The sequence below is a fragment of the Strix uralensis genome, chromosome 9 (genome assembly GCF_047716275.1).
Source record: "Strix uralensis isolate ZFMK-TIS-50842 chromosome 9, bStrUra1, whole genome shotgun sequence".
Lineage (NCBI taxonomy): Eukaryota > Metazoa > Chordata > Aves > Strigiformes > Strigidae > Strix > Strix uralensis.
In genome coordinates, this window is record NC_133980.1 from 13604136 (window position 1) to 13628893 (window position 24758).

Genomic DNA, 24758 nt, shown 5'->3' on the forward strand with positions numbered 1-24758 from the left:
CATGTGAAACTTGGCCTCACACTGGCCCTTTGAGCAACAGAGCTCTGACACTAGCAGTGAGAATTCCCTTGCTGACCACAGGGCTGCTTTTTGACTCTAGGCTTGATCCTACCTGTTGCAAAAGGACTTTCTATGTGTAGAGTAACATGCTAAAGGTTAAGAATGATGCAGGAAATTTCAGACTGCTCTGATTCTACATGAAAAAATGGCTGCACGGCTCAAGTAGCAATGAAATGAAGGAGGGTTCTTGCAGCAGGCATCTTGCTGTCTTAGACTTTGCATTTTGCTGTTGCCCTTTAGACAATGACCCCAGCCCAAGGCAGCAGTTAAGCTTGCACTCAATTCCATAAATCCTAGAGTGACTCCTTCATAGAGTGTCTGATTCACCTGAGTCTGAAGTCACACACTGATTTAAGAGGTGTTCCTCAATAAAGTCGAATGGGAGACTTGGGCTGAGTCAGCCACCGAGACTGCGGATCGACTGGTCTCAGCTGGTGGGAATGGGCTGGGCTCCTAGGCCATAGTTCCTTGCCTAAGGGTGTCTGTGTACCCAGCAGGATCCCAAGCTTTCACCAAGCTATGCCAAGGTGCCCAAGAGCTGAGTTCCTGCAAAGGAGCAGCTCAAGCTGGACACCCTAAAGGAGAACTCACAGGCATTTCCCCAGCTTCTGTCCCAGCAGTGCTCAAAGCTGAAAACAGGGTGAGCTTGAACAGAGGCAGCCTGTGCAGGTCCTGGCGGTTGGGGTGTCCACGTGAGAGGTGGAAGATTTCATTCATGTTCTTGCTCTGGTCAGTTTTGAGGCTGCAAACATCCTCCCAAGGGAGTGCCCTAACCTTGAGCTGGTGGCTTTTCTGGGTGGCTCCCCAGTCAAGGTGTACCTGGGTGTGAAAACACTTGTCCGGAAAGACAGGACTCAGACAAGACTCCCGTGCTCCTGGTGAGCCAACCACTACTCCGGACATCTGAGTCACTCAATACTTGTACCCAAAGGCCCAGCTCCAGCAGGTGTTATCCCTCCATCCCCGCTCCGTGCAGTGCTGCTGGGCCAATGTTGCAGGAAAAGGCTCCACAGCTCCTTTTTGGGTGGCTGGGTACAGGCTTACGAGGGGAGCGGGGATCATTAAGGTTTCATCAGACGTCTGAGACGCTGGTGTTGAAGCAAGCCTGAGCATGACTGGGAGAGGCAGTTGGGACAGCAAATTCCAGGGGAGGAGAAACTGCACCAGAACAAAGGAAGTTTGTCTGAGGACAGAAACACAAAGAAAAGTTCTCATTGTTGCAGCTCTAAGAGAGAGATGAAACTGTTTCTAAAGTTAGGCAAAGCTCCCTGCCTCCCAGCCATCCCTCATTTGTCACCCAAATTATGTTGAGTCCTGGGGCAGCACCTACCTTTATTAAACTGAGTTATTTGCATCCGAAAAGAGTAGTTGAAAAAGAAGGTTCAGGCAATGCTACTGATCTTGTTCACCTGACCTCCTTTAAGATTACGGTCAATTCTGGATTTTATTTATGCTCCTCTGGTATGTGATTCCAGTGGAGTTATTCTTGCCTTGCCACAGTGTAACTGAGCTGATAATCATTTAGCAATGCAAAGAATATACTTCCCCCAGCAGTGCCAGCAAGGAGCTGTGGCAGAGGCAGGTGTGCGAAGTCTTCCTCCACCTGGGCTCCACCACCGGTGCTGCCAGCTCAGTAGCGCTGTGACCAGGCAGCGTGCCCTGCCTGCTCCCTGCTGAAACTGCTTCTGACCTTAACGGAAAAGGGGAGAGTCTTTCTGGATGACTCACAGCATTGAATATTATGTTGGGAAATGAGCAGTTTAGATCAGTAAATTAGCTTGCTTTCATTTTCGGGAGTGACTGTTCTGCTGGATGGGGATCAGGGAGGCAAAGGGTGGTTTGTTTATCCGAAAGGAGAAAGGGCTTAGCCGAAGTTTTGGTGGCTAATGAGAGTACAGAGTCAGTAGCAGAGGATTGCCTCGAGGCACTTCCAGATCTGAAAATCTGATGGCATTTTCAAATGGTAACAGTCTGGAGAGATTGGGATCATTTCTAGATTTGAACTGATGTGAGCACCCAAATGCAGCAGGGGCTCACCACTAGTGTTGTCAGAAGCTCATCAATCACAGTTAGGACATTTTAGCTCAGAACTCGAGAGCTTTCTATTCAATCAGCTGCAGCCATGAGTTTCTATCATCAGAACCTTTTCCTAATGGGGTCCAATATACCCCTTCCTGCACTGGTGTAAGGAAAAGTAAATGTGTTACATCTTTGATCTGCTGCTTGTTTAATTCAATCTAGATAAAAGCTGTCTGTAACTTGTTACTGTTTGCTGAATGGTAGCTATGGACAAGATCTTTACTAGTTTGAATACAGACCTCAACCAGATGAGAAAAGGGATATGATGACAAAGGTAGCTGTAATAGCAGGATAAAAGGAAAACCTCTTCCCTTCCTGTGTTGTTACAGCAAACAAATGGACTTAGCCTTTTTCCCAGTAGGAATCCCATATAAAAATAACAGAAATTGCCCCCTGAATGGCAGCAGTCCCAAGCTTTCATTACTCTTATGATGCCACTAGAAGCTTTTTTCAAGCAGATGCTGGGATCTTTAACATTCTGGCATTCGCCCTTGCATAGTCCAGCATACATATGTCACCTATACGTGTGTGTACATCACCTACATGTGTGCACACCTGCACAAACATACTTTTACTCCTGCAGGTCCTAGAATGGATACCCATTCTCCGCTGTACTGAATAGTTAAACTTCACCCTGCTGGAAGGCTGCCTGTGTTGGGCTGTGCTATGTTACACTGACACACACGCGCAGCGTTTCCAAAAGGCAGAATTATCCTGAGAGTCTAACTTCACCAGTCAGCTTAAAATTTGACTGATCATCTGTAACAGAATCTCACTAACTGGTTTTCACAGATGAGTAAGAACAGATACTGCTGCTTTTTTTAATTGCTACCATCAAGCTTAATTGGATGTTCAAGCTGAATGAGTGTAAGTATACAGAGGCGGGTGTGGGAATGTGTCCCAGATTGCACCCACCACATTCCTCTGGTCTTCTCTGGAAGTAGATATCATCATTATAGTAACCATCCTTAGCCATCCCATAGGTTTTAGGCTGGATGGAGTCCAGAGCCTCCCTTCCCCACCTGCCCTGGTCAACCAGAGATAATATGTGGGAAGCTGACACTACCCCCACCCTGTTCCTCTGGTCTGAGCATACAGCAGCCTCCACAAGCTTGAGTTTGCTGCTTTTTGCTATAATTAAATCCACATGAGAAACATCCACCAGGAGAAGAGAGATCTGTGACATGGAATAGACTGCACTGCCGAGGGGTCTCCAAGGAGCACGGGAAGGAAGGGAGCCGGTGCTGAGTTAGTGGTGTTAGGAGCAGACCCGTGTGCCATGCCTGTGGCGAGGGACACCTTGTCCCAGCCCAGGCTGGGCATTATGGAACATCCATCAGCAAGTGGTGGTCTCCACAAATATGTATGGCTACCTATCCTGAGAAGAAAAACACCACTACAGACACTGACAGAAACAGCCTTTCATAGGAAATCACCTGAATTGCTCTTAAGAGGAAAAGGCATAACTCTGAGAGGAACCTTTCTGGTCTCAATTAGCTGCATTGTGAGTTGTTTTGCAGATGAATTCCAGGAGGAGAAGGAAGAGTGTTTAGCTTTTACCGCCATTTCTTCTGAATTTCTTTCAGTTATGCAGAAAGTGAAAGCACAGATGTCCTGCAAGAATCTCCCGTGGGATGTCAGGGATGTTGTAATCACTGCTTTTAGCTCCCATTTGACCAGGAGAAGTGAATCAAAATTGCCCATGTCACAGGGGAGCCCCAAACAAGCCCTTCTCTCAATCTCTTAGTGGAAATACTGGTACTGGTTTACTTGCACATCTCCTCTCCCGCAGGAAGGGAGCAGGGTGTGCCCCGCACTTCACCTGTCATCTGCAGCTATTCTGTAAGAAATGCTTAACTGACCAAAACAGGGGTGGGACTATGGTCAGCCTTGGGAGCCTATGTGCTTTATTTGTCCTATCATTTCCATAGGTATCCCTTCTTTAAAATAAGTAGGAACAGCCAAGTTGCATCCCAAAGAGGAGTCCAGGTGCTGCAATTCCCAGTGCAGGCTCAGAGACACTGACTGCAATACTGCCTGCTTCACCAGAGCTTTTACTGCACTTTGGTCATGCATGAACATTTATTTAAGTGTATATATTTGGTTCTGTCCCATTCTTAATACATTGTTTGTTTTTTCAAGCTCTAAACTGTTTGTACAGCACCTGGCACAGCTAAACTGAAGCCACTGCTCAGAGGAGCTGGGGAAGGATAACATTTATATAATACTGAAAGAATTGGGGTTAGCAGAGCACTGATGAAAACCTCTTCCAGTTCATGTGCAGTGCATCACCACCCCTTTCACACAGCACAGATTTCATTATCCAGGTGAATAATAGGAGGAAAGGGAGGGCTTCTGAAAGCCAGGACATAGATAAGCAAGTTTGCCAATGTTAGGAGGGGGTAGGCTTAGAGCAGGTACTTTACAAATCAGCTTGAATCCCCTCCAAAGCCCTTGTGGTTTTGGGTCCAAGCAGACAAAGCAATGCAATCCTTCAAGTGTTCTCAGTGTTGACGCACACTGCTGAGCTCCGTGTATGCCAAGATAAGAAGAGGCAGTCTCCACTAGTCCATTATTCAGTGCTAGACAGCTTGATTATGATGGAAACAAAATACACTTTTTTGATATTGATATTGTGATCTACCGTAACAAACAAGTTATAAAAGGCCAGGTCACATTCTGAACTACTGCTATTGCTGTAATTCATATTTTTAACTCAATCTGAAACACCTGATCTATCTTCTTTGGAAAAACGTTTGTGCAAAGTGCGATTCTACAAGAGCAGTTTTCATCTGCTCCTAGCTTGGGTCATGATGTCATCATTTTTCAAAGCTGGCCTGAGCCTGGTTCTGGGGAAAAATTGTAAGGAAATTCCTATTAAAGTATGGTCTTGTGGTGATAAGACCTGCTCTGTGTCAGGACTAGTTCATGCCTTCAGCAGAATTAGGTGTGTGCAAGGAAAGCTTCGTCATTTCTCTGCAGCACAGAACACCAGAGTCTTACTTATTTTATGTTCCTGTTTCTGAGAAATTCTGCAAAAAGCCTGAGAGCTTTGCTGGCCTGCCATGCCCCGGGGCTAGCTGGTGCCAAAAGCATGGTCCTACCCCACTGCTCTGCTTTTCTGCCCTGCCTCTGAGCTAAGGGTCTCAGCCCCACTCCCTACCTTCTGCTGATCTGACCACCCACATGACAAACCTGGCAGAGACCTATTTGCTCAGCTCGGTGTGCTCCAGAGATGGCAAAAAGGAGGAGGCAAGAGCATATGGCCAGTGAGGACGGAGCGAGGGAGACCTCCCCTTTTCCAGGGCAACTTGAAGACGAAGGGGTCCATGTTTATCCTGTGCTTGCACCCAGAGCCAAATAACTCATCACAGCTGGTCAGTCCCAAACCAACACACAGCAAGCTCCCCCAGTGCGTAGTGGATTAGTCCTGCAGACTTACCAAACCAGGCAGCCTGGAGCAGTCCCGTGAGCTGAAGTGCTGCATAGGTGTAAGCAATTATTGATAACAAATCTACAGGCAAACGGGGAGGCATGTTGGAGCCGTGACAACGTTGTATCTCAAAGCAGAACCAGATCACAGAGCAGTAATTACTTGCTCTCAGTGAAAGTCTGTCTGTCCAGTGTCCATGGAGTGCCAGGTTATCACCCTAGCACCCCAGTCTGTGTCTTGAGATCATTCACGTTATTTCTGCTATCATTGTTGGTACTAACAACGATATTCTCACCGTCATTGTCTGGACTCAAAAGGCAGCAATTAGGGGAAAGGTTGTAGATGGGGGATGGAGCTTTGTTTTTTGACACTGTCATCTGTGATTTGGGCCAGTTCAAAAGCTTTAGGGAAATACTGCTTGATCCAGCACTGACACTTTGAGTCTAATTAACCTGAGCAGTAGTTCTTAACAAAGAACAAGCATTACTGCAGCAGATACCAGGTTGTCACATCCTACCTGGCTCTGGAGGGTTCAGGGGGCTGCTCCCACTTCACAGAAGCCCTGACATCTCAGCCCCAGCTGAGCTACTGCCCTGTTATTTTCACAAGGATGGTCCAGCCACATCCCAGCGTGGTGTTGTTTTTCATGTCGACGGAACATACCACAGCTCCAATGTGAGAGAACACGTTAACATCAACAGAGCCTTTTCCCCAAGCTAAACATATTACAGCATCAGCAAATTACAGGGCACTGTAAATTAGACTCCCTCTTGTGCAGACTCTTCTTGCTGGGCCAAGTCCACAGCCTTCCCTTAAGGAAGGCAGTGGCAGAGGATTTTGTTACCTCTTGGACTCCTCTGCTCCTTGCACAGGGCTGTGTGCTTGGGCATGGTCACATTTCTGCTCATGCTCTCAGAGCATCCATCTCATGCATACACTATGCCAGTCACCAGTAAACCTCCACAAAAGAGACAACCCATAGGTCTGGGTCAGCGGTAGGGTACTTTTACCCATTTGAAAAAAAAAAAAAGCACATAAGATGGGACTGGCTTCCCTTTTCTGTCCTCAGTTTCTGAGCACCTGAAGTCAGGAAAGGTTCAAATGACTCCCCAGAGCACCTGCTTTGAAATCCTGGAGTCAGGTAAACAAGCAGACCAGGCTCGCTGACAGATGTGTTTTGGCCAGTGTATTTTTACCAGACCTTTTCTAGAGAACTGTAAAGTGTGGAGAAATGCTATTGCAGGTCTGGGAAAAACAATAATTAAAATGAACCATTGAGCTCTTTTCACTGGAAAAACAACAAATGCAGCCCACACTCTCCCATCCCCCTTACTGCAGCTGGCAGCTTTGCTTGCAGGAGTAACCCAGGGCCACCAGCTCCAGCTCCAGTTGCATGTGGCAGAGCTCTGCCAGCTCTGGCACCCAGGCTGTGCCATGCACACCTCAGTGTAGCCACCCCTCCAGGAGCTGCATTTAAGAAGAAAGGCCCTTAAAAAAAGCAGCAAAACAGGAGCACACGGAGGTAAATGATTATTTACAGCTGCTGTGTGGGGAGCGTTACACAAGGGGAGGGTGGAGTGCGTTCCACCGCCCTTCCACGGCTTGTGGGCAGAAAAGCCTATCACTGCCATGGTGTTTCTACTCCCCCAAGATGAAGTTAATGCTGTTTACCTTGTAATAAGAATGCTATTTCTTGGTTTTTTCCCCTTGGCTGAGGTTGTTTTCACGGCTCCCCTGCTCCTGTCCTGCTGTGGGAGCTGGCTCTGAAGGCAGCCAGGAGTGGTGGGCTGGGAGTTACCAGCATCCCACCCCTCCCACCTGCTGAATGTTGCTGTGTAGTTCCAAATTAAAAATCAAAGCCCTTGCCTGCAGCAGGAGGTGAATCTGTGGCAGGAGAGAGCACTAGTACTAGCACTGGGCAGCTCTCACATAGCTGGGTCTTTCCTAGGAGACAGAGAAGTAGGAAAGTTTGGCACTAACTAGTCCATGTTGTTCTTCCCTCCCTGCCTCCTGCATGAGTCTTCTCGCCCCCTTTTTTTTTAATTAAAAGCCACATGCAAACTATAGGGCATTGCCAAAGGCTGTACTCCTCAGTCCTGGGGATCCTTGCTAGGAATGCAGAAGGAGGCCCTTAACAGTGATGAGATGGTTTGTTCTCAGCCCTGATGTGAAAACGTTCTTTTCTTATGTCAGTCACATCCTTCACCTTCCTGGACGAGTCAGTGATGTACCTTTCACAGGTATGGTATTTTGTGAGACTTGTGCAATGTCCCAGACAGAATGCCACCAGCTCATCTAACCCAGCCAGGCTATGCCAGACTGGAACAGTCTGGTATGGTCAGATGGACCTGGTGATGCAAGAACTTTGGAAAAGTCCTTCCTCAAGGAGGAGAGCCTAGACAACTGTAGAGAAGAAGGGCAGGAGGGGAGCAGAACCCAGTTTCAGAGTAATGCAAAAACTGAACACAAAAAAATACCTGAATATGTGAAACTTAATATCAAAATTCAGGTTCCTCACATGAAACCTGCTCCTGGGCCTAGCTGATGAACCAGACAGGAGTGGAGGGCAGATTATATGCCTTGGAGGCAAACCCGGTGGATGCGTTGCCCAGATGGGTTGCTTGGTGCTCAGCCCCCAGCCCAGGCAGGACCCACTGGCTGGCGGCGGCTGTTTGCAGCCCTGTGGCAGCAAAGCAGAAGCACCCACAGGTTCCCATGGCTGGGGGCTCCTGGTGCCTCTGGCAGGTCTCTGTAGGACATGTAGACCCTAGGAACACCAAGTCCCTGATGCAGTATGCTAGGAATCCAGGCAGGGCTTTTCTGGAAAAGCTGTAGGAGTTGGGATGTTTTCCAGCTGAGCACATGAAGTTCAACAAAGGAGTGTTTTTCCCTTTCTGCTCAGAGATGCAGATGCCATAGCATGCAGGACTCCTGCAGGCCAACTGCAGACAGGATCAGAAGCGATGTGCCATAGGAGAGCAAGCTCCTTGTCACAGGCTGGGCTTCTAGAAGAAGGCAAATTAAGGAGTCAGTGGGATTGGAGGAATGAAGTCTAATAAATGGGGATAATGAGGAAATCCTTGCAATGCTGTTTGTGTTGCAATCAAAGGGCCAGTTTGGAAAGTCCAGGCCAGTTGCCCAGTTGAATGCAAAGCCTCAGCTGAAACACGTGGTTGTTGCAAGTCTGTGGTTGTTGGGCTAAACCACAGCACTCTCTGAAAAATGAGTTCACCTGGACCAGGTCTGTAATGAGCACTCTCATCTCTGCTCTGTGGATCAACCATCTCCTCTGATATCAACCATCTCCTCTGCCAGTTGGTGGGCAAACAATGTCACGGGAGAAATCCTAGTAGCATACACATACACATGCAAATGGTGCTACTTGCTGGCAGGACTGCTTGGCCACATGAAAGGTCTTACATTGCAAGATTTGACTACAGCCCTGCCACTGTGCCAGGAGCTGACTCTGCAGGATGCCTCTTCAGGTAGACACAGATGTAAGACTGGAAGAAAATGCTGCTACTGTTGGCATCTTTTAGATGTCCTTTGTGAAAACACTGAGACAATTTTACATCATTGTCAATTCACTGACTGCCTCAGAGTTACTCCATATGTCTCCATGCTCAGGACAAAGGCTCAAGCTCTTTCAGTCTGGTTACTCATCTAGATTTATAAATCTGCTACATTTGAGCACCTTCAGGAAGCTACTGACATTTCTGGGGTTTGCTTTTAAGCAGAAATACTGCATTAACATCTTTCCCTCAGTAATGCAATTATTTCTGATTCTTTTATTAAAAAGATTCTGAGCTTGTATGAATATTTCACAAACATTTATCACCAGCTGTCACCAGCCTTATTGGTTATTTCTAGGATCTCCATTGTCAGAGAGTTTTCGCTATATATATGTGCTCAGAGCAGTACAGAAAACAAAGGCAGTTTTATTATAAGAAGCTCATGTATAAATCAGAAGCTGAATCTGATAAAGGCATTAGCACAGACAGTTTCTTAAAATTATCGAGTTGGAGAAGCCAAGAAATCCAACAGGCTGATGCTATTCCAAAAACATCTTGAGCTCTCTTACTTCTTTGAAATATCTAAGCAATATAAACGAGCATGTAATTCCCACTGACAGTGAAGTTCCCTGCATAGTATACACAGCTCTGGCACCATGTGAATAATAAATGTGATATGGAAGAAGATGCCAAGAAGCAGTCAAAGTTCCCATTGTCTGTACAGACAAATGCCATCATTTCATTGCAAGATGGCTTTAACAGCAGGAATGTCAGTCACATGCAAGGATTGAAATCCAGTGGGAAACTCTCCCCCAACTTTCAACCCATGTTACTCCTTTTCTATGAAACCTACAGCAGAGATGGCCAAAGGGCTGTAGAAAACATAGCCAAGAGGAATTGCATGATTGTGCATGAAAGGCAGGAGAAAAGGCTTAGAAAGCTCCCTCCCAAACACAGTGAAGGGAGAGTTGTCCTAACTGGGCCAGGGTTATCTCTTGGGACATCAGCCCTCCAAATTCCCATCCCTGAATAGTAGGAGAGAAGGAGATGCCCCTTGTCACCACTGGACTGGAATTGGAATCATAAACCATATGATATTTTACCCCAGATTTTTCCAGTCAGCCTGCTGGCAAGGCCTATCCAAATGAAATTCTGGCTGTGAATTTTGCCAGAATAAAAGTATAGAAAACAAACAAGCTAGCCTCTGGCTGTTTTCTCTGTGCCAGTCACACACAGATCTGTGTCTCCTGCAGTAGACAGCAGGTAACAAGTCCTACTATTTCATAGGTAGGATTGCTTTCCTTCCCTGCTCTTCTGCCTAGGAAACTCCAGAGGGGAAATTGTAAAAGTCCTTGGAGAAGGAGTGAGCATAAAAACATGGGAAAAAATTAATCTCAATGAAAATCCTTGACTAATTGACAGGTTGGAATAAGAATGACCATAGAACCCAAACTATGCCAGGCAACCAGTCTGCTCCAGGCACTGCAGGCTCACTCAGCCAGCCACATGCCTGGCTGTTTTGCTCTGCCAGCTTTACAAGGCCTAATTAGCTCTATTCCTTTTGTTTGTAATTACAAAAGCAAACAGCCCTTGAAGAGAGAGGGACTAGAGGAGGCAGCTTCTTGACTGAGCTTAAGAAAAATGTTTTGCAAAGATTGCCTCTCATCAGATGTACTTGAAAATATGAAAAGGATGAACACAGAAGCCCTGGTGAATGAAAAAAGGTTTCCAGGCCAAACAGAAGCAAGGGGGAACAGAGCCTTGCTACCCCAGGGAGACGTCAATGCAGGTTAGAAAAGACCATCCCCAGCTGGAACCATTCTCTACCTGGCCTGCAAAATATACACATAACTGGTTGTGCTCATTGTCACAGCTGGGGGAAGCACAATACCCTCTCAAAGGGGCTTTAGTGAAATGGATCCTCCCAGGGCCCATCTCTTTATAATCCTGTTAACCCAGAAGCATCAAGAAAACACACATAAGAGTTTAAGAGACACATATAGGTCAGCAGGTCTCTTCCTGCTCTGGAGGCAGAGCATCTCATGCAGATAGCCACAGCCTGCACATACGCTACACCCTGCACAAAGCTACAGAGCAAAGCACAGCTGAAACAGAGCATCTCTTCCAGGACCACCTTGGCTCCACACCCCATCCCTTCCCCATTCCTGTAGCTCCCACTCCCCTGTCAGGGAGCCATCTGCCTTCCCCCTGCCCCATCCTGCCCCACCCAGGGTGCAGCCTGCCTTGCTAAGGAGCAGACCTTCTGGTTCCAGGGCTGCAATCATAGCAGATTACTGGGTGAGTTTCTGCCAGAGGCCACAACTGCCTGACTCACTGCAGAAGATCTGTCCCCACCTATGTCAGCGAGAGATACACACAGCTAAACAAGCTCCATACTAGCAGGCAAGCATCCAAAAGCCCAAGCCCCCCTCTTTTCTTCCATGCACACTGTCCAAGTTCTGCTTAAAACCAAGAAATGAGATAATGCAGTCTGATTTTCCTTAAAAAAGTCCATTTATTGAAATTGTTTAAACACTTTATACAAGTTCCCAATACAAGCATCTGCTCCCTGGCTCAGGGTTAATGAAAATACAAAAGCACAGACTTCAGCAGCTCTTTAATGTGACCTGAGCTGCCACCTCCTAAGATGAGGTCTCATGAGGCAGCTGCTATGCACAGGCAATTCCCCATGGAGAAGTGGAAGCCACATGACCCAGCTCCAAGCACAGGCCAACATCAACTCAAGCCTGAAGCAAATGCTCTGGTTTGTTTCTTTTAGTAACTTTGATTTATGTTGCAGAGTCAGGTCAAACAGAGGTACTAGGCTTATACAGATCGCCAACCATTGTTGTACATAAGCTCAGCCCCAGAGGCTCTCCCTGTCTACAGAAGGAAATGAACAAATCTGATGCCTCTGAACACATACACAATTATAAAGCTTAGTCAGAAGCAAGCAGATTCCTTCTGTAGAAAAAGCAAGGTTGAGCTTTGGAGAACCGGTACCATACTTCTAGGAATTATGAGACTTAACTCCAGCCAACCTCAGCCAGTGTTAGTCAAACACCAAGTGACTAACTGGGTGTTTCAGAGGAAGGGGTGGGAACCTTTGATGAGCTGCATTTTATTCTTTTTAGATATGACTTAATATGCAAGGATGGCTTTATCTTTAAAATGCTAGTTTCTTCCTCTTTGGCAAGCTTGGATTGAAAGAAAATGCCATACATAACCTTTGGATCAGTTCCCTTGGAATTTGCCTTCATATCATCACTGAAAGTGTTTACAAGAGAAAAGACAGGATCAAATGGCAGCATGTGAGGTATTCTTGGGGAAACATCAGGGAGCAGCAGTGCATCCAGTTTGGTTTAACACATTTAGCTGCATAAGGCAAAGTGAGATCAGTAACTAAGCCCAAATGAGAAAGACTCAAGGAAAGAGGAGAGTGGGTTTTTTTTTTAAAAAGGTGGCCTGTAACACACGCAAGGGGATAAAACTTCAAGTTTCTCCTTTCTCTCCCAACCTGTGGAGGAAGGCTAACCTAGGTTCATAGGTATTGCCACTGGAAAGATGAAACCTCCAAGCTTGGGTTAAGCTTAGTATGTGAGTAAAAGGGAAAAATAATACTTTTTTTTAGATGGATGTTGGTGCTTTTTTTAGTTGTTTTTTAAAGAAAAATAGATGGTAACAATTCAGTCCTATATTCCATTAAGTTAGAGCCCAGTGTGGTGTGTGTAGAAATTAAAGGAACATATATATGTAGGAGTCTGGCCCGCGCTGGGGGAAAGTTAGTGCAGGCAGAAGAATGCAAGGACGAAGACAAGGCCAGCAAAATAAGGCTGGCAAAAACACATAAGATAGCAGATAAGTGAGAAACACCTGTGGTCAGCAAAAGCACACAAGTCTGAGCAAAACAGGGTATGAGACAAGGGAGTTTTTGGCAAGTTTTGGGCTTTACATGCTAATTGCAATTAACCAATGCAAATGCTTGTAGAGGCGCATGAACAGCGCGTGTAGATAACCTGTAGCCTATTAGAAGATAGATGAGCGCGTGTACAGAACTTAGGAGAATATAAATGTAACCAGGATTGGAAAAATAAAGAGGGACGATCTGATCATCACATTGGTGTTGTGTCGTTCCTGTTCCCGCATAGAGAAATAAGGACCCCGGCTAATGGTGACCCCGACATATATACAAAGTGATGAAACTAATAGCTTAAGGGGAAACATAATTTTAGGGAAAAGACTTTACATGCAGGAATGTTTGAGGAGATCTAAAATGCTCTTGTACTGTCTTACTGGCGTCATCTTCAGCACCCTTGTTTCTGTGCAGATTGGCATAACAAAGGGTCAGTCACAATTCAATTGCTGTGACTTAAATTGAAAACTCTAACTGCCCATGCACATGCTGTTGGCCAACAGAAGGTGCAGTGTAAGGTGGCTTGGCTTAACTGTATGTCATCACTCTTTTGACAAGATCTTTTAAGTTGATTGTGTCCGAGCAAAAGGCTGCAAAATCGTGACTACAGGTTAGCAGATTCCCAAAGCAGCTCCAGGTTTCCCTGGTGCTGGGGAAGAGCTAAAGAGAAATGGTTGCCTTCTGTTTTCACTGGGTGTCTCTGGTGGGGCTGCTGCTGTTCCTTAGACCCTGAGTGCTGCCAGTGATTGTCTGTGTTCCCACCCTAATGTCCAGTAACAAAGAGGATTACAAAATTATACACATTTTTGGGAGAAGAGGAAGGCAGAACCTAGAGTCTGAACTCTGCTCAGGACAGTGGCATTGTAGTGTCCTCTCCAAAATGCTTTCACTACCAGTGCTGGTGGCTCCTCTCCTTTGTTTCATTATACATAATCCTTCCCTGTGGAGGGGGCATTTTTTGGATAGCCTCGGGTGGGTGGATATGAAGTTTCTCTCCGTGGACAGGAGCAGCAGAGGAAGGATCCCCCCAGTATGGCCAGAGAAGCAGCGGCCCAGCCTATGAAGAGAGCTGATCCAAACTCAAACCTGGAGGAGAAAAAGAAGAAAGTGAATACTACAAGTAATGCCTCTGGATTAGTGTTAGCATGTTCACACTAAGCAGAAGGGAACTGAAATTGGGATGGAAGTGGCTTCCTACAAGGCAGCAGTTTGGAGCAGCCTGAGACTCAAAGCCCAGAGCTTTGTACACTGGGTTTAGTCCAGTCTGCCAGCTCATCTCAAACAAGGGCAGCAGGGCCAAGCATGTGCAAACCAGGCCTTAAGCAGTTAGTGAAGAACACTAGAGACACAGCAGTTAGGTCTCTGGCAATGATGCTGCCTTAAAACAAAGCCAGGACTTACAAGCCACATGGATGATGAGATCTGGTCCTAATGCTCTTTCTGCAGTCTGACACTAACCCAGCTAGGTCAGGAAATTTCCTTCTTTGTTTTGAGCCACTGCTACTCAAAACTAAGCCCTGGGAACATTTGTCATGCTATACTATAGTGTTGTATCAAATGGGTCAGTACCTGGTGTTGACAGGGGTGAAAGGGTCATAAAAGGCCCGAGCCACTCTGTTGCCGTACCACGATGTGGCCACCAGTGCTGCCAAACCTGCATGTTAAGGGAACACAATGACTTATTAAGAAAAAGCAATCAACAAAATCACTGCAAAAACAAGTGTGTAGCAGAACCAGCATCTAAAGTGATGCTGAGCTGCTGCTACCCTATAAGTTCTGAGCTGTTAGCCTAGTGCTGGCTAGGAGAAAAATTAAGAAAGGATTTGAGGTCACACACAGTCACATTGCACCAAAAGCAGGACTGCTGACAGCCTTTCACTGAAAGAGCGTGTACAAGTCAAACTCAACTCTGCTAATAGAGGTGGAAGGCATGCAGTCCCTACAGAAAGTATAATGATAGTGCCAAGAGACCCAAGTGCCTCAGATAGCCAGCAGCTACTGTGCCAAAGTCCACTGGGGAATTCCCAGCTCGAAATGCTCTTGAAGCAATGACAGCAAGCCCTCCCCATCCTCTCATATCCTATGCAGGATAAATGCCGTTTAGGAAATGGCACATTTAGCATTAAACGTATCTGTGTGTTACCAACCTGCAATGATGAAGATCACCCCACCAAAGACAGCCATCCGCATCTTCTTCACCTGGTCATCTTCCATGCACTTCATGCATTTCATGCCAGTCACAGCAACAAATAGACCGACAAGGCCCAGGAGTATTGCAGCCACCATCAAAGCACGAGTGGCCTGCAGACTGCCTAGAAGACATTAGGATTTGAGTTACCACAAAGAAAACTCAAGATACAAACAGAAATTCAAATTACTGGGCTCAGTAATCGTGTCAAGACACTCTGCTCCCTGTTCCACAGGATACAACCAAGCAAGACATTTCTTTTTAGCTTTAAGCTCCCAGAGACTGTCATGCATCAGGATCAGAGGAGCTCAGCCTCTTCTAAAATGCATAGCAAACAAGGGCATGCAGCCTTTCACAGGAAATGACCTGGGAATTGCCCTCAGACATCTTTTGTTCCTTGTTCATTTGAATCCCAATTGGAAGGACATATCTGTTTATCAAAAGAAGTATTCAGATTTAGGCTCTACCTTGACAAAGCATTTAGGCACATGTTTTAATATGAATAGTGCCATACATATGAGTAATCCCACAGCAGACAGCAAGGCCCCTTTATTGCTCAACACATCCAAAACCTGTCTTTTATACAAATACCTCAGTGTAAATTTAGGCATTTTTTTGTGCTAAATTCTCAGCTTGAGTCCCAGAGGGTACAAAACAGAACTGCAACAGAAACAGGATTTTCCCAGCCAAGTGAAAAATAGGATTTTTTTTTTCCCCCAACCTAAAATATTTAGCTTATTAGACTCAAAAATATTCAAATGTTTTAAGAGCCTCTTGTGCTTTTGAAGAATTAGAGCATGGGGTAATGCCTCCCATAGGCAAGGGTTGTATTTGCCTGTATTTGCCTTCAGAACAGACAGACTCAATGTACTTTATCCAAAATTTGGTTTTATTTTGATTCATCTGAAGGTATAAGCACACTAACCTTATGTACATGAACTACTGAACTCAGATTTTCTTGATACCAAAGGAGAAAGAAAATTATATAAATTAAGTCATTACTGAAAAAATCTCAGGTGACAAAACACCTGAATAGCAGTGAAATAAGAGCCTAAGCGCTTTATTGCCTAGCAAATCAGGTTTGTTTGAACAGCATTGATTTTAATATAGAGTCCTGTTAATGTGTGGGAACAAACAGGGCTGGTTAATCAAAGGAACAAACTCCCAGGAGTCGTAACCAAAGCAAAAGTGTCCCTTGATACAGAAGGTGTAGCAGTGACACATGCAGAGTTTTAGCAAAGTACCACCAGAATCTGTTCCCAAGTCTGGAGCTCACCCCTCAAAGCACACTGACCGCATTCTGCTAGAGCTCTGCAAAGCACTTCGAGCTTGGACAACTGCAGCTGCAAGATTTAAGCCTACAACAGAGCACCTGCAAACCCATTAGTCAGCACTGGTATGGCAAACCCATCAGAGCCTGTGCTACAACAACAGGCTCTTTGGCCCAACCTGAAACACAGACAGGAGTTCAGATCTGATACTGGCCAGGAGGGTAGCACAGCTGCACACCTACCCTCTGCAGCTTCTTTACTACACTTTGCCCCATGGCACTGCTTGTGCAGGAAAATTCTTGTGACCTACACCAACAGTCTACCAGGTTCTAGTTCTGCTTTAAAGATAGATCTGGATCTGCCTCTACACATACAACCTTATTATTCTGTAAATAGATTATGAAACCAGTTAAAAACAATAGAATAAAAAGGCAATAATCAGAGCAATAGGAAGGGACACACCTTGTAAGAATAGTTTTGGCTTTCTTGGGAAAAATCCCACAATCAGCTTGGTGAATGTCACCTCTCACCTCCTTCAAAGGGGAAAAGTGACTCACCTCAGCACCCACCAGGTGTAAACCAAAACCCATCTGCTGCATTGATTGCAGAAACCCATTTACAAAGCCATTTATCTCTTTAGCATAAATCACAATAGCAATAATCAAACACATTTTTAATAGATTTATCCCCACTGTCAGAGATTAGACTCTAAAAATAATTTCTAGTTTACAAAAATTATGCCAGTTTTCAGAAAGACTTCAACTGACAGGTTACCACCCAGGCAACCAATTCAGCTGCCATACATTTAAGGGTAAATTGTGCATTACATCAGTAGCTCTGGAGAGGCCAGTGGCTGAACAGTAGTTCATACTTTGCATGGGAAAGGACATTTTCTGCAGAGGTACCAAATTTGTTTCATCAAGTCTACAGTAAATTGGGCTTAGTCTTGCTGCAGAAGAAATTACTTTAGAGGAGAGGGTTTTGAAAGAGTTCTTTCATGAAGCTGAAAATGGGAAATGTTATCTCCAACAACTAGAAAACTTGTTATAAGGGTGGGAAGAGACCTCTCACCTTCAAACACAGTACTAACAAACACAGGGACAAACACAGGAAGATGCTTGAAAATGTTTCTATGACCTCAGAAGACCTAGCTACAAAACCTCCTAAAAATCTCAAAATGAACAAGTATTAACTGGATGCATGCCACGACAGCTTTGCAGAAACAGCTGAACAAAAGGCAGCATTGTGAGCATCTCCCAGGGCCACCTGCTTTCAGCAGCAGATGCTGGAGGGACATCTCCTGGTGTCCTCACCCCTCCTTTATGCATGGCTCCATGGTGTAAGAGGACAGAAGCATTTAGGAAGCTTGCAGTAGGACAGAAAGGCAGGTTGGCACATTTGCAGAACAGACTGTCCCTTCATCCCAAGAAGTTTTAATGTGACATGTCTGTATTAGCCAACCACCCTTCCCGCGGCTGCCCTGTGCTCACAGCATGTGCTGGGAGACAGCACTTGTCTTCCTACCACTTTTGCAATGTGTGCTGTACATTGCAGTTAATCATCATGCAACTTATTAGTTATTATGTACACATTAACAACTGTGTTGTCAATGGAAGCTGCACATCCAGAGGCTGAGAACACTAGTTTAATATTAGTTCTATTGTTCACATGGGTCTTTCCAGGTGCTGTAAAAAATCCCAAATGATACAATATTGTCAACCTGCTAAACAGGACTGGCTACAGACAAGTAGAAGTACTCCACAGCAATTTAACTTTACAACTTGTATCATATTAGAGAGAAACAGGATTTCCCCCACACTCCTTGCTGCTGCAACTCTCACCAACAGGAACAGGTAGCACAATGCTTGTAGCCTCCCATGGCTGTCAGAGAGCCCAGGCAGTCTCAGGAGCCCGTGGGGGAAAAAAAAAAGAGTCCTGTACAAGACAAGACAAACTGGCCTGGCACCCAGCAACAGCTGTCAGATAGCAACAGTATTTTGTCAATATAAACCACTATTGACTCGGAAGCCAAGCCTTTTTATTGCTGGTTAGTAATGAGAGACCTGGCCTGAAAAGCCTATAGCAAGAAAGCAGCAAGTACTGAAGAACTGAGGCTTAAAGCTACTGAGGATGGTTAACAACAAACGTGAATTTTGCAGGCCATAAAATACTGTGTAAATCCACAAAAAATGACACAGCAGTTCACACCCCTTTCACATGATGAAACCCATTATTTTAAAACTTGCTAACAGTTTTGACTTACTGTTAGTGAATTTGAACACAAACTACACAACGCAATTCATCTGAAGCCTATGTAAGACTTTTCCCCTCCCACAGTTATCATTACCTGACACAGAAGTAATTGCCGGCAACTGCTTAGTTAAAAGGACTTCACCAGCATACATTTGAGGTTATTTTTCTGTCATCACATTTCCTTATTTATTCTGTTTATGTCATCTACATTATAGAAAATCTGTTGGTAAAGTGCCATGGGATTTTTGTAATGCTTGTTTGTAATGTAAAATCGCTGTAATGGCTCTGTGTGCAGATTATTTTCTGATAGGGATGCTCATTGACTGCCTTGTTTGTATGCAAACTATGGACTTTTCCTTCCCTTCCCATGGGCCTCCATGTAACCAAGTGATGACAGAATACAGGTGAAAATAGACGCTGTGCAGCTGCCTCTAATCTCTGCAAGTCAAGTTCCCCAAGAGTTACAAGCACCCCTGTAGTGTAGGACGCACATCCCACAGTCCAGCTCCAAGAGAAGTCAGCAGCCTTCAAAGCCTTCCCACTGGGGTTTCATGAAAGCTGCATCTCCTGGAAGGAGGGGAATCTGAGATTCTGCTGCTCTGCCCTGCCAGCATGTGAAAGTTACTTTAGTACAGCTGGCAAGGGAATGAAGATCCAAGTAAGCGTCAGAAGTAGCCAGCAATCATTTCACACTTTGCAGTCATTCTGGCTGGACCCAAAAGCCTGCCAGTGGCTTGGAGGCTTTCAACCCCCTTACTAGCCCCTGCAGAGACCCTGCACACCCATCACCATCAGATATGCCAGTCTGTACTCCTTCAAAGCACCTCCTCACAAGTCTAGAAGACTGTACAGAGGAATCTGCCCAGGACGCAGACTCAGACAGGGTCATGTTTCTTGCCAAAATGGAAAGGCTGGGAAGTTCTCACTGCATGTCCAGTCCAAAATGGACAGGTTCAGTAAGTGACAGTGGCTTTGTACTCTGCCTAACCCAAAGCAAGTAAGGTTCAATGCCCTCCTGCAGTCACTCAAATTGCAGAGAAAGCTTGCCGGCAAGACAAGTACCACCATTTCCAGATTCCTGGTCAGAGGAGACCTGGGTAGCCTGTTTTCCCACGAAGCCTGGAAATTCCCTTACCAAGAGATTTAGTAACACATAGTAATACTAGCTACTAAAGCTGCTTAGAATCTGCTTGTAGAGCAATAAAGTCAGTGTATTGCAACAGACTCCCATCCCCTCTTGCAGACACAACACCGTGCAGGAACAGCCTCGGTGGCATTCCAAGTAACCCTCTACCTTCTCAAAGGCACAAGTGAGACTGTTTTATCACTCGATCATGATTTTTCATGAGGAAGGAACAGGGATTGAGAAACATGGGAGCAAGTTAACCCTTAACCCACATGAAAGCACAGATACCAGCAGGTTCTACCTGCTTACTCCAGATCTAAAGATGGAGAGATGACAAGCTATTTGGACACATTTGTCCCTCATGTTATAGCTATGTCCCTCCCTGGACCACCCTCCCAATTCCCCCACCATCAACAGAACAGCAGTAACCTGAGCTTCACGAACCCTTCCTTCCCCCCACCCATCCTCTTCCCTAGCTCCTGGAACAGGCTCAGCCAGGGTGGTAAAGATGGAAGAGGGAAGATTTCACGTTTCAGTGATGCTGTTTGACCCAGAGGGCATCCAAACCCTTGTTTATTTTCTGGGCTAGGGCACAAAGGCTCATTGTGGATGTATTAGGTTTGGTGCTGAAGTGGTAGATGAGTCTCAGCTTGTCTCAAGCACAGAACCTCTCCCAGCAAAACCAAACAGGGCGATGAGTATCTCCAGCCAAAACAGCCCAGACAGGACCCAGAACAACCTCTACTCTGAACAGTAGAGTGTGGTTAGGTGGGGCTGAAAGCTTCCAGAGACAGGTACCAGGAGGAGCCCTTCTCCTTCTGCGTCTGAGACCATCCCCCTAAGACCCCGGAGGAGCACAAAGCTCAGCTAAGCTCCATGGATGATGCTGGAGGGCTACAAGAACAATGCTGAGGCTGTGCAACAAAGCCTTGTTGCAAGGGTGGCTTTTGTTGCCTCTATGTCTGCATGTGGCCACGCACTGCTTTTCACGTAAGCCAGCAAAACGCAGCCTTTCTGTTGCCTGAATAGGAGCCCTGACATAAGCCCTCAGCTGAACGCAGCTGCGGGAGAAGTGCCAGCATGGGTGCACTCCAGCAGCGTGGCCACACGGCAAGCTGGAGGCCCCTCAGTTGGCTAACGGTGCTTATCAGCTTGTGCCAACCACATCTCTGACCTGCAGCATCAGTCCAAGCAGCCAAACACTGACACACACAATCTGGAGGAATGGCAATAGCTACCAGATACACAAAAGCTCCCTGGCAAAGCATTCCCACAACCATGGGATTACTGCAGGTGCGAGGAGGCTCACTCACTCCCTTCTACACAGACAAAGTAATTACAGATCTGAACCTCTCCCATCAGAGCACGAGGCTCTGACATGGGGCTCAGAGCATTCAGGGCATGCGAAGCTCTGGCAGGAAAGCGTGGCCAGGCAGAAGTGTCTACCCACATAGCTGTGCCACCTTCACCGTGACATAAACGAATGCAGGAGGGGAGCTCTTACTGCCCAGTTGCACCTGTCTCAGGGTTCGGCTGTTGAATGGGGTATAAATGTGTTGGGTTTTTCACACCTCCACCTAAAACCACAGCTGGTCCCTGCCCAAGCCTACGTGGCTGTAAGACCTTGAAGGGAGAGCAGGCAGGGAAAACAGCAGATAAGGTGTTATGTCCCTAGGCACGATCTGCTTTCAAGCGGGAAAGGTGCAACCTAAGCAAGGAGTCCTTCAGCCAGCCCTCACTGACTTTCCCAAGGAGGAAAACATTCCTTGCGATTTCTTGAGCTTCCTGGGAGTTTTCAGGCAAGGGCACCTTGCAGGGCCAGGGGCTCTGTGAGAGCAGAAAAGCCCACTAATAGCCCAGTCTCGGTCCCTGGCACCTCACACCTCCCTCCCCCGTAGCCCTCGAAGAGAAGAGCCCTCATTGTTTGCAGGACAAAGGTGAGGGGAGCAGCTGGTTTTCAGCACTCAGCCATGAATGGGCCAGGTCTGAAGGTCCTGGGGCAGGTTTCTGGGAGTCTGTGCAAGCCAGGCTCCGCACCTGATTCCGCGGGCAGGTCTCATTTACAGCACAATGGGCTGCAGCCACAGAGCCCCCGAGGCAGCCTTTCGCAACCCACCCAGGGGGTGGTGGCTGGAGATTCCTCAGCACTGCTGGCATCTGCACCCCCCACCCCCAGAGATAAGAGGCTTGAAGCTGAGCTTATACATAATTGCTACTCAAACCACCCCAGACTGTGTGCTCAGCCCAGCCCTGATTATCCCCAGCCCTACACCCAGTCAGTGCTAAGTGGGTGCACCGCACTCCTCAAGGGAGTCGCTTGCGCCTCTGCCAGCTGCAGGGCCCACGGGTGTTCGGGGCAAGGGAGCAGGCGTGACTGATGTGGGCTGGCAATGGAGGTGGGGCCCGGGGTGCCCGGCCTCACTGGGTGACACGCGGGAAGGGTTGGTGGCGGTCTAAGTCGGGGATACTCCCAATGATCCCCGGTTTATGTGAAACTGCCTGCTCATTCCTTTGGGAAAGAGAAGGTGACCAAGGTGGCAATTATTATTTTATTAATTAGGGAGGGAGAGGAATGGAGGTGTTCCAGAACACTACTGGACTCGGGATGAGGGGAGCGATACTGAGAAAGGATGAATTTTTTTTTTTTTTTTTAACTCCTTTGGGCGTCAGCATAAGTTACATGCTCCAGCGCCCTAGAAACAGCCCTCGCTGGGCTCCTGCTCGGCGTGACCGCCCCGAACAACACCCCAGCAAACCAGGCCGCAGTTCCCGCATGCGAGAGATGGCTTCGCCGTCCCAGGATAAGATAAGAGATCTAGAGAGTACCTTGATGTACTGCTCTGCCTAAAAGCTACAGCCAGTGCTACCTGAGCTAGAGTGCAGCTCACCTGCCAGCCCTTTGCTCCAAAGCCCCACGGGAGAAGCAGCGACTTTCCCGGTGAACAAAAGACCAAAACAGTCAAACGCAAAAAAGAAAAGGCTCCGTGCCCGAACAGCCCACTTCAGCACCGCTGAGAAACTTTGCTTCCTGCCGAGCCGTGCCCAAACGCAGGCAGCCCCTGCCTGAACTTCTACCGCCAAACGCTCTTGTTCGCAATCACGGCGCTTTCCCGAACTCACGTGCAGCATCTGACCCTTCCCCTCCCGGGACAGGTGGTTTTTTCGGGGGACACACACACACACGACGGGACACGGGGGACGACGGACGGGCAGCCGGCGTGCGGGCAGGCTCCAGCTCCCTCCCCCGCGTACGGCCCCGCCGAGCCCCTCCGCCCCCCGCCCGGCGGGGACGCGGGAAATTCTTCAGCAGGCGCCGCAGAGCCCCGGCTGCCCCGGCCGACAGGCACTGGGGAGTCACCCTCGCCCCGGCCGGGAACGCCACCGGGGAGCCCCAGGGGGACGCGCATCTGAGCCCCGACGGGACGATGGGTGACCTCGAGCCCTGCACCTTCAGCCCCGAAGGGACAGGCGGCGTAGCTACAGCGGGGCACAGACCCGAGACCCGACGGCACTGGCACCCCCAGCGGGACAGGCACTGGGCGAGAGGCGACAGTACTGGCACCCCCCGTCCTAGCACTTCATCCCGAGCCCCGACACGACCGGCACCGGCGTGGGGGTAGTGACCCTACAGGACCGGTACCCTCAGCCCCGACCGCAGAGGATGACCCCGGCGGGACGGTCACCCGCAGCCTCAGCTCCGACAGGGCAAACACCCCAACACCCGCACGCCCCCAGCCCCGACTTACTCTCCAGCTTGAGCAGCGAGTCGTACACCTTGCACTGGATCTGCCCCGTGCTCTGCATGGCGCACGACATCCACAGCCCCTCGTAGAGCGCCTGGGCCGTGACGATGTTGTCCCCCGCGTAGGATGCCATCTTCCACTGGGGCATGGCGGTGCTGATGATGATGCCGATCCAGCCCATGAAGGCCAGCACGAAGCCCAGGAGTTGCAGACCCCCGCTGGCCATGTCTGCGCGGAGCCCGGGCTGGTGGGAGCGCGGGGCGGGGGGGTCTGCTCCGCGCCGGCGGAGGGTCGCTGCGAGGGGAGCGAAAGCGCGCACTCAGCTCCGCGCACCGCACTGCCGCCCGCGCGCCGCCCCGCGCAGCTTTTAAAGCCGCGTAAAGTGCGCCCCCTGGCGGCCGCGCCCCCGCCCCGCCCCGCGGGGTTTTTCGCGGTGGGACGCGGCCCCTCGCATCCCCTCGCTTTGCTCCGCGGTGAAGCCGCCCTGGCTGCTGCCGTATCCCCCACGCCACCTACTTCATCCCTTAGGGCGCAGCGTCGGGGGGGTGGGATGTCGACACCCCCGGGGTGAGGGGGGGCACCAAAATGCACCCCCCCGGGGAGTGACCCCTCCTTCTGGGCTTCGCCCCGACCCACCGCCCCTGGGGCCCACACTCCCCCCTCAGAGCCTCCCTCAGTGCCTCTGGAGAAACGGCTGGTGGGACTGTCCTTTCTGTGCCCCCCCCGGGGCGTGCCAGGGGATGCTTTGGCACCCTTGGAGGTTTCGGCACCTCCAAAGGGTGCCCTGGTTGTGCTCGTGAGTCTCCCCCCTTCTAGAGCTGGGGGGCCATGATCCCACACTCACCTTCCTCGGGCCTTGCTGCCTGTTGCTGCCCTTTACCAGCCAGAGCTATAAACTTCCCTTTTCGGCGAAGACACCCTCCCTGAGCCAGCACATCGGACAGGAGAGGTGGAGATGGGGCCGTGCCAGTCCCCCCTGTGCTGCTGGTGTCCCAATGACCCCCCTTCCCCAGCCCACCCCAGTGCTGCCACTGCAAGGCACGGGCAGGGGGGCATTTCCCGCTGGCAGGCTCAGTGCCCGGCTCCTCGGGCACGCAGCACACGTGGGAATAAACTGCTGCAGAGGAAGCAATAGAGAAGTCATGGAAATTATCAGTACTATGATTTTACAGGGCTTTCA

At 48.3% G+C, this 24758-nt stretch overlaps 1 protein-coding gene across 1 annotated transcript; it reads right to left on the reverse strand.

Annotated features, from left to right (window-relative positions):
- Nucleotides 1–11576: 11576 nt before the first annotated feature.
- Nucleotides 11577–23896, reverse strand: CLDN1 (claudin 1). Its single transcript, XM_074877396.1, has 4 exons — nucleotides 23582–23896; nucleotides 15145–15309; nucleotides 14567–14651; nucleotides 11577–14083 (listed from the first exon to the last, which is right to left on the reverse strand). The coding sequence occupies exons 1-4, from the start codon at nucleotides 23802–23804 to the stop codon at nucleotides 13921–13923; spliced, it is 636 nt and encodes a 211-aa protein (XP_074733497.1). The 5' UTR covers nucleotides 23805–23896; the 3' UTR covers nucleotides 11577–13920.
- Nucleotides 23897–24758: the final 862 nt, after the last annotated feature.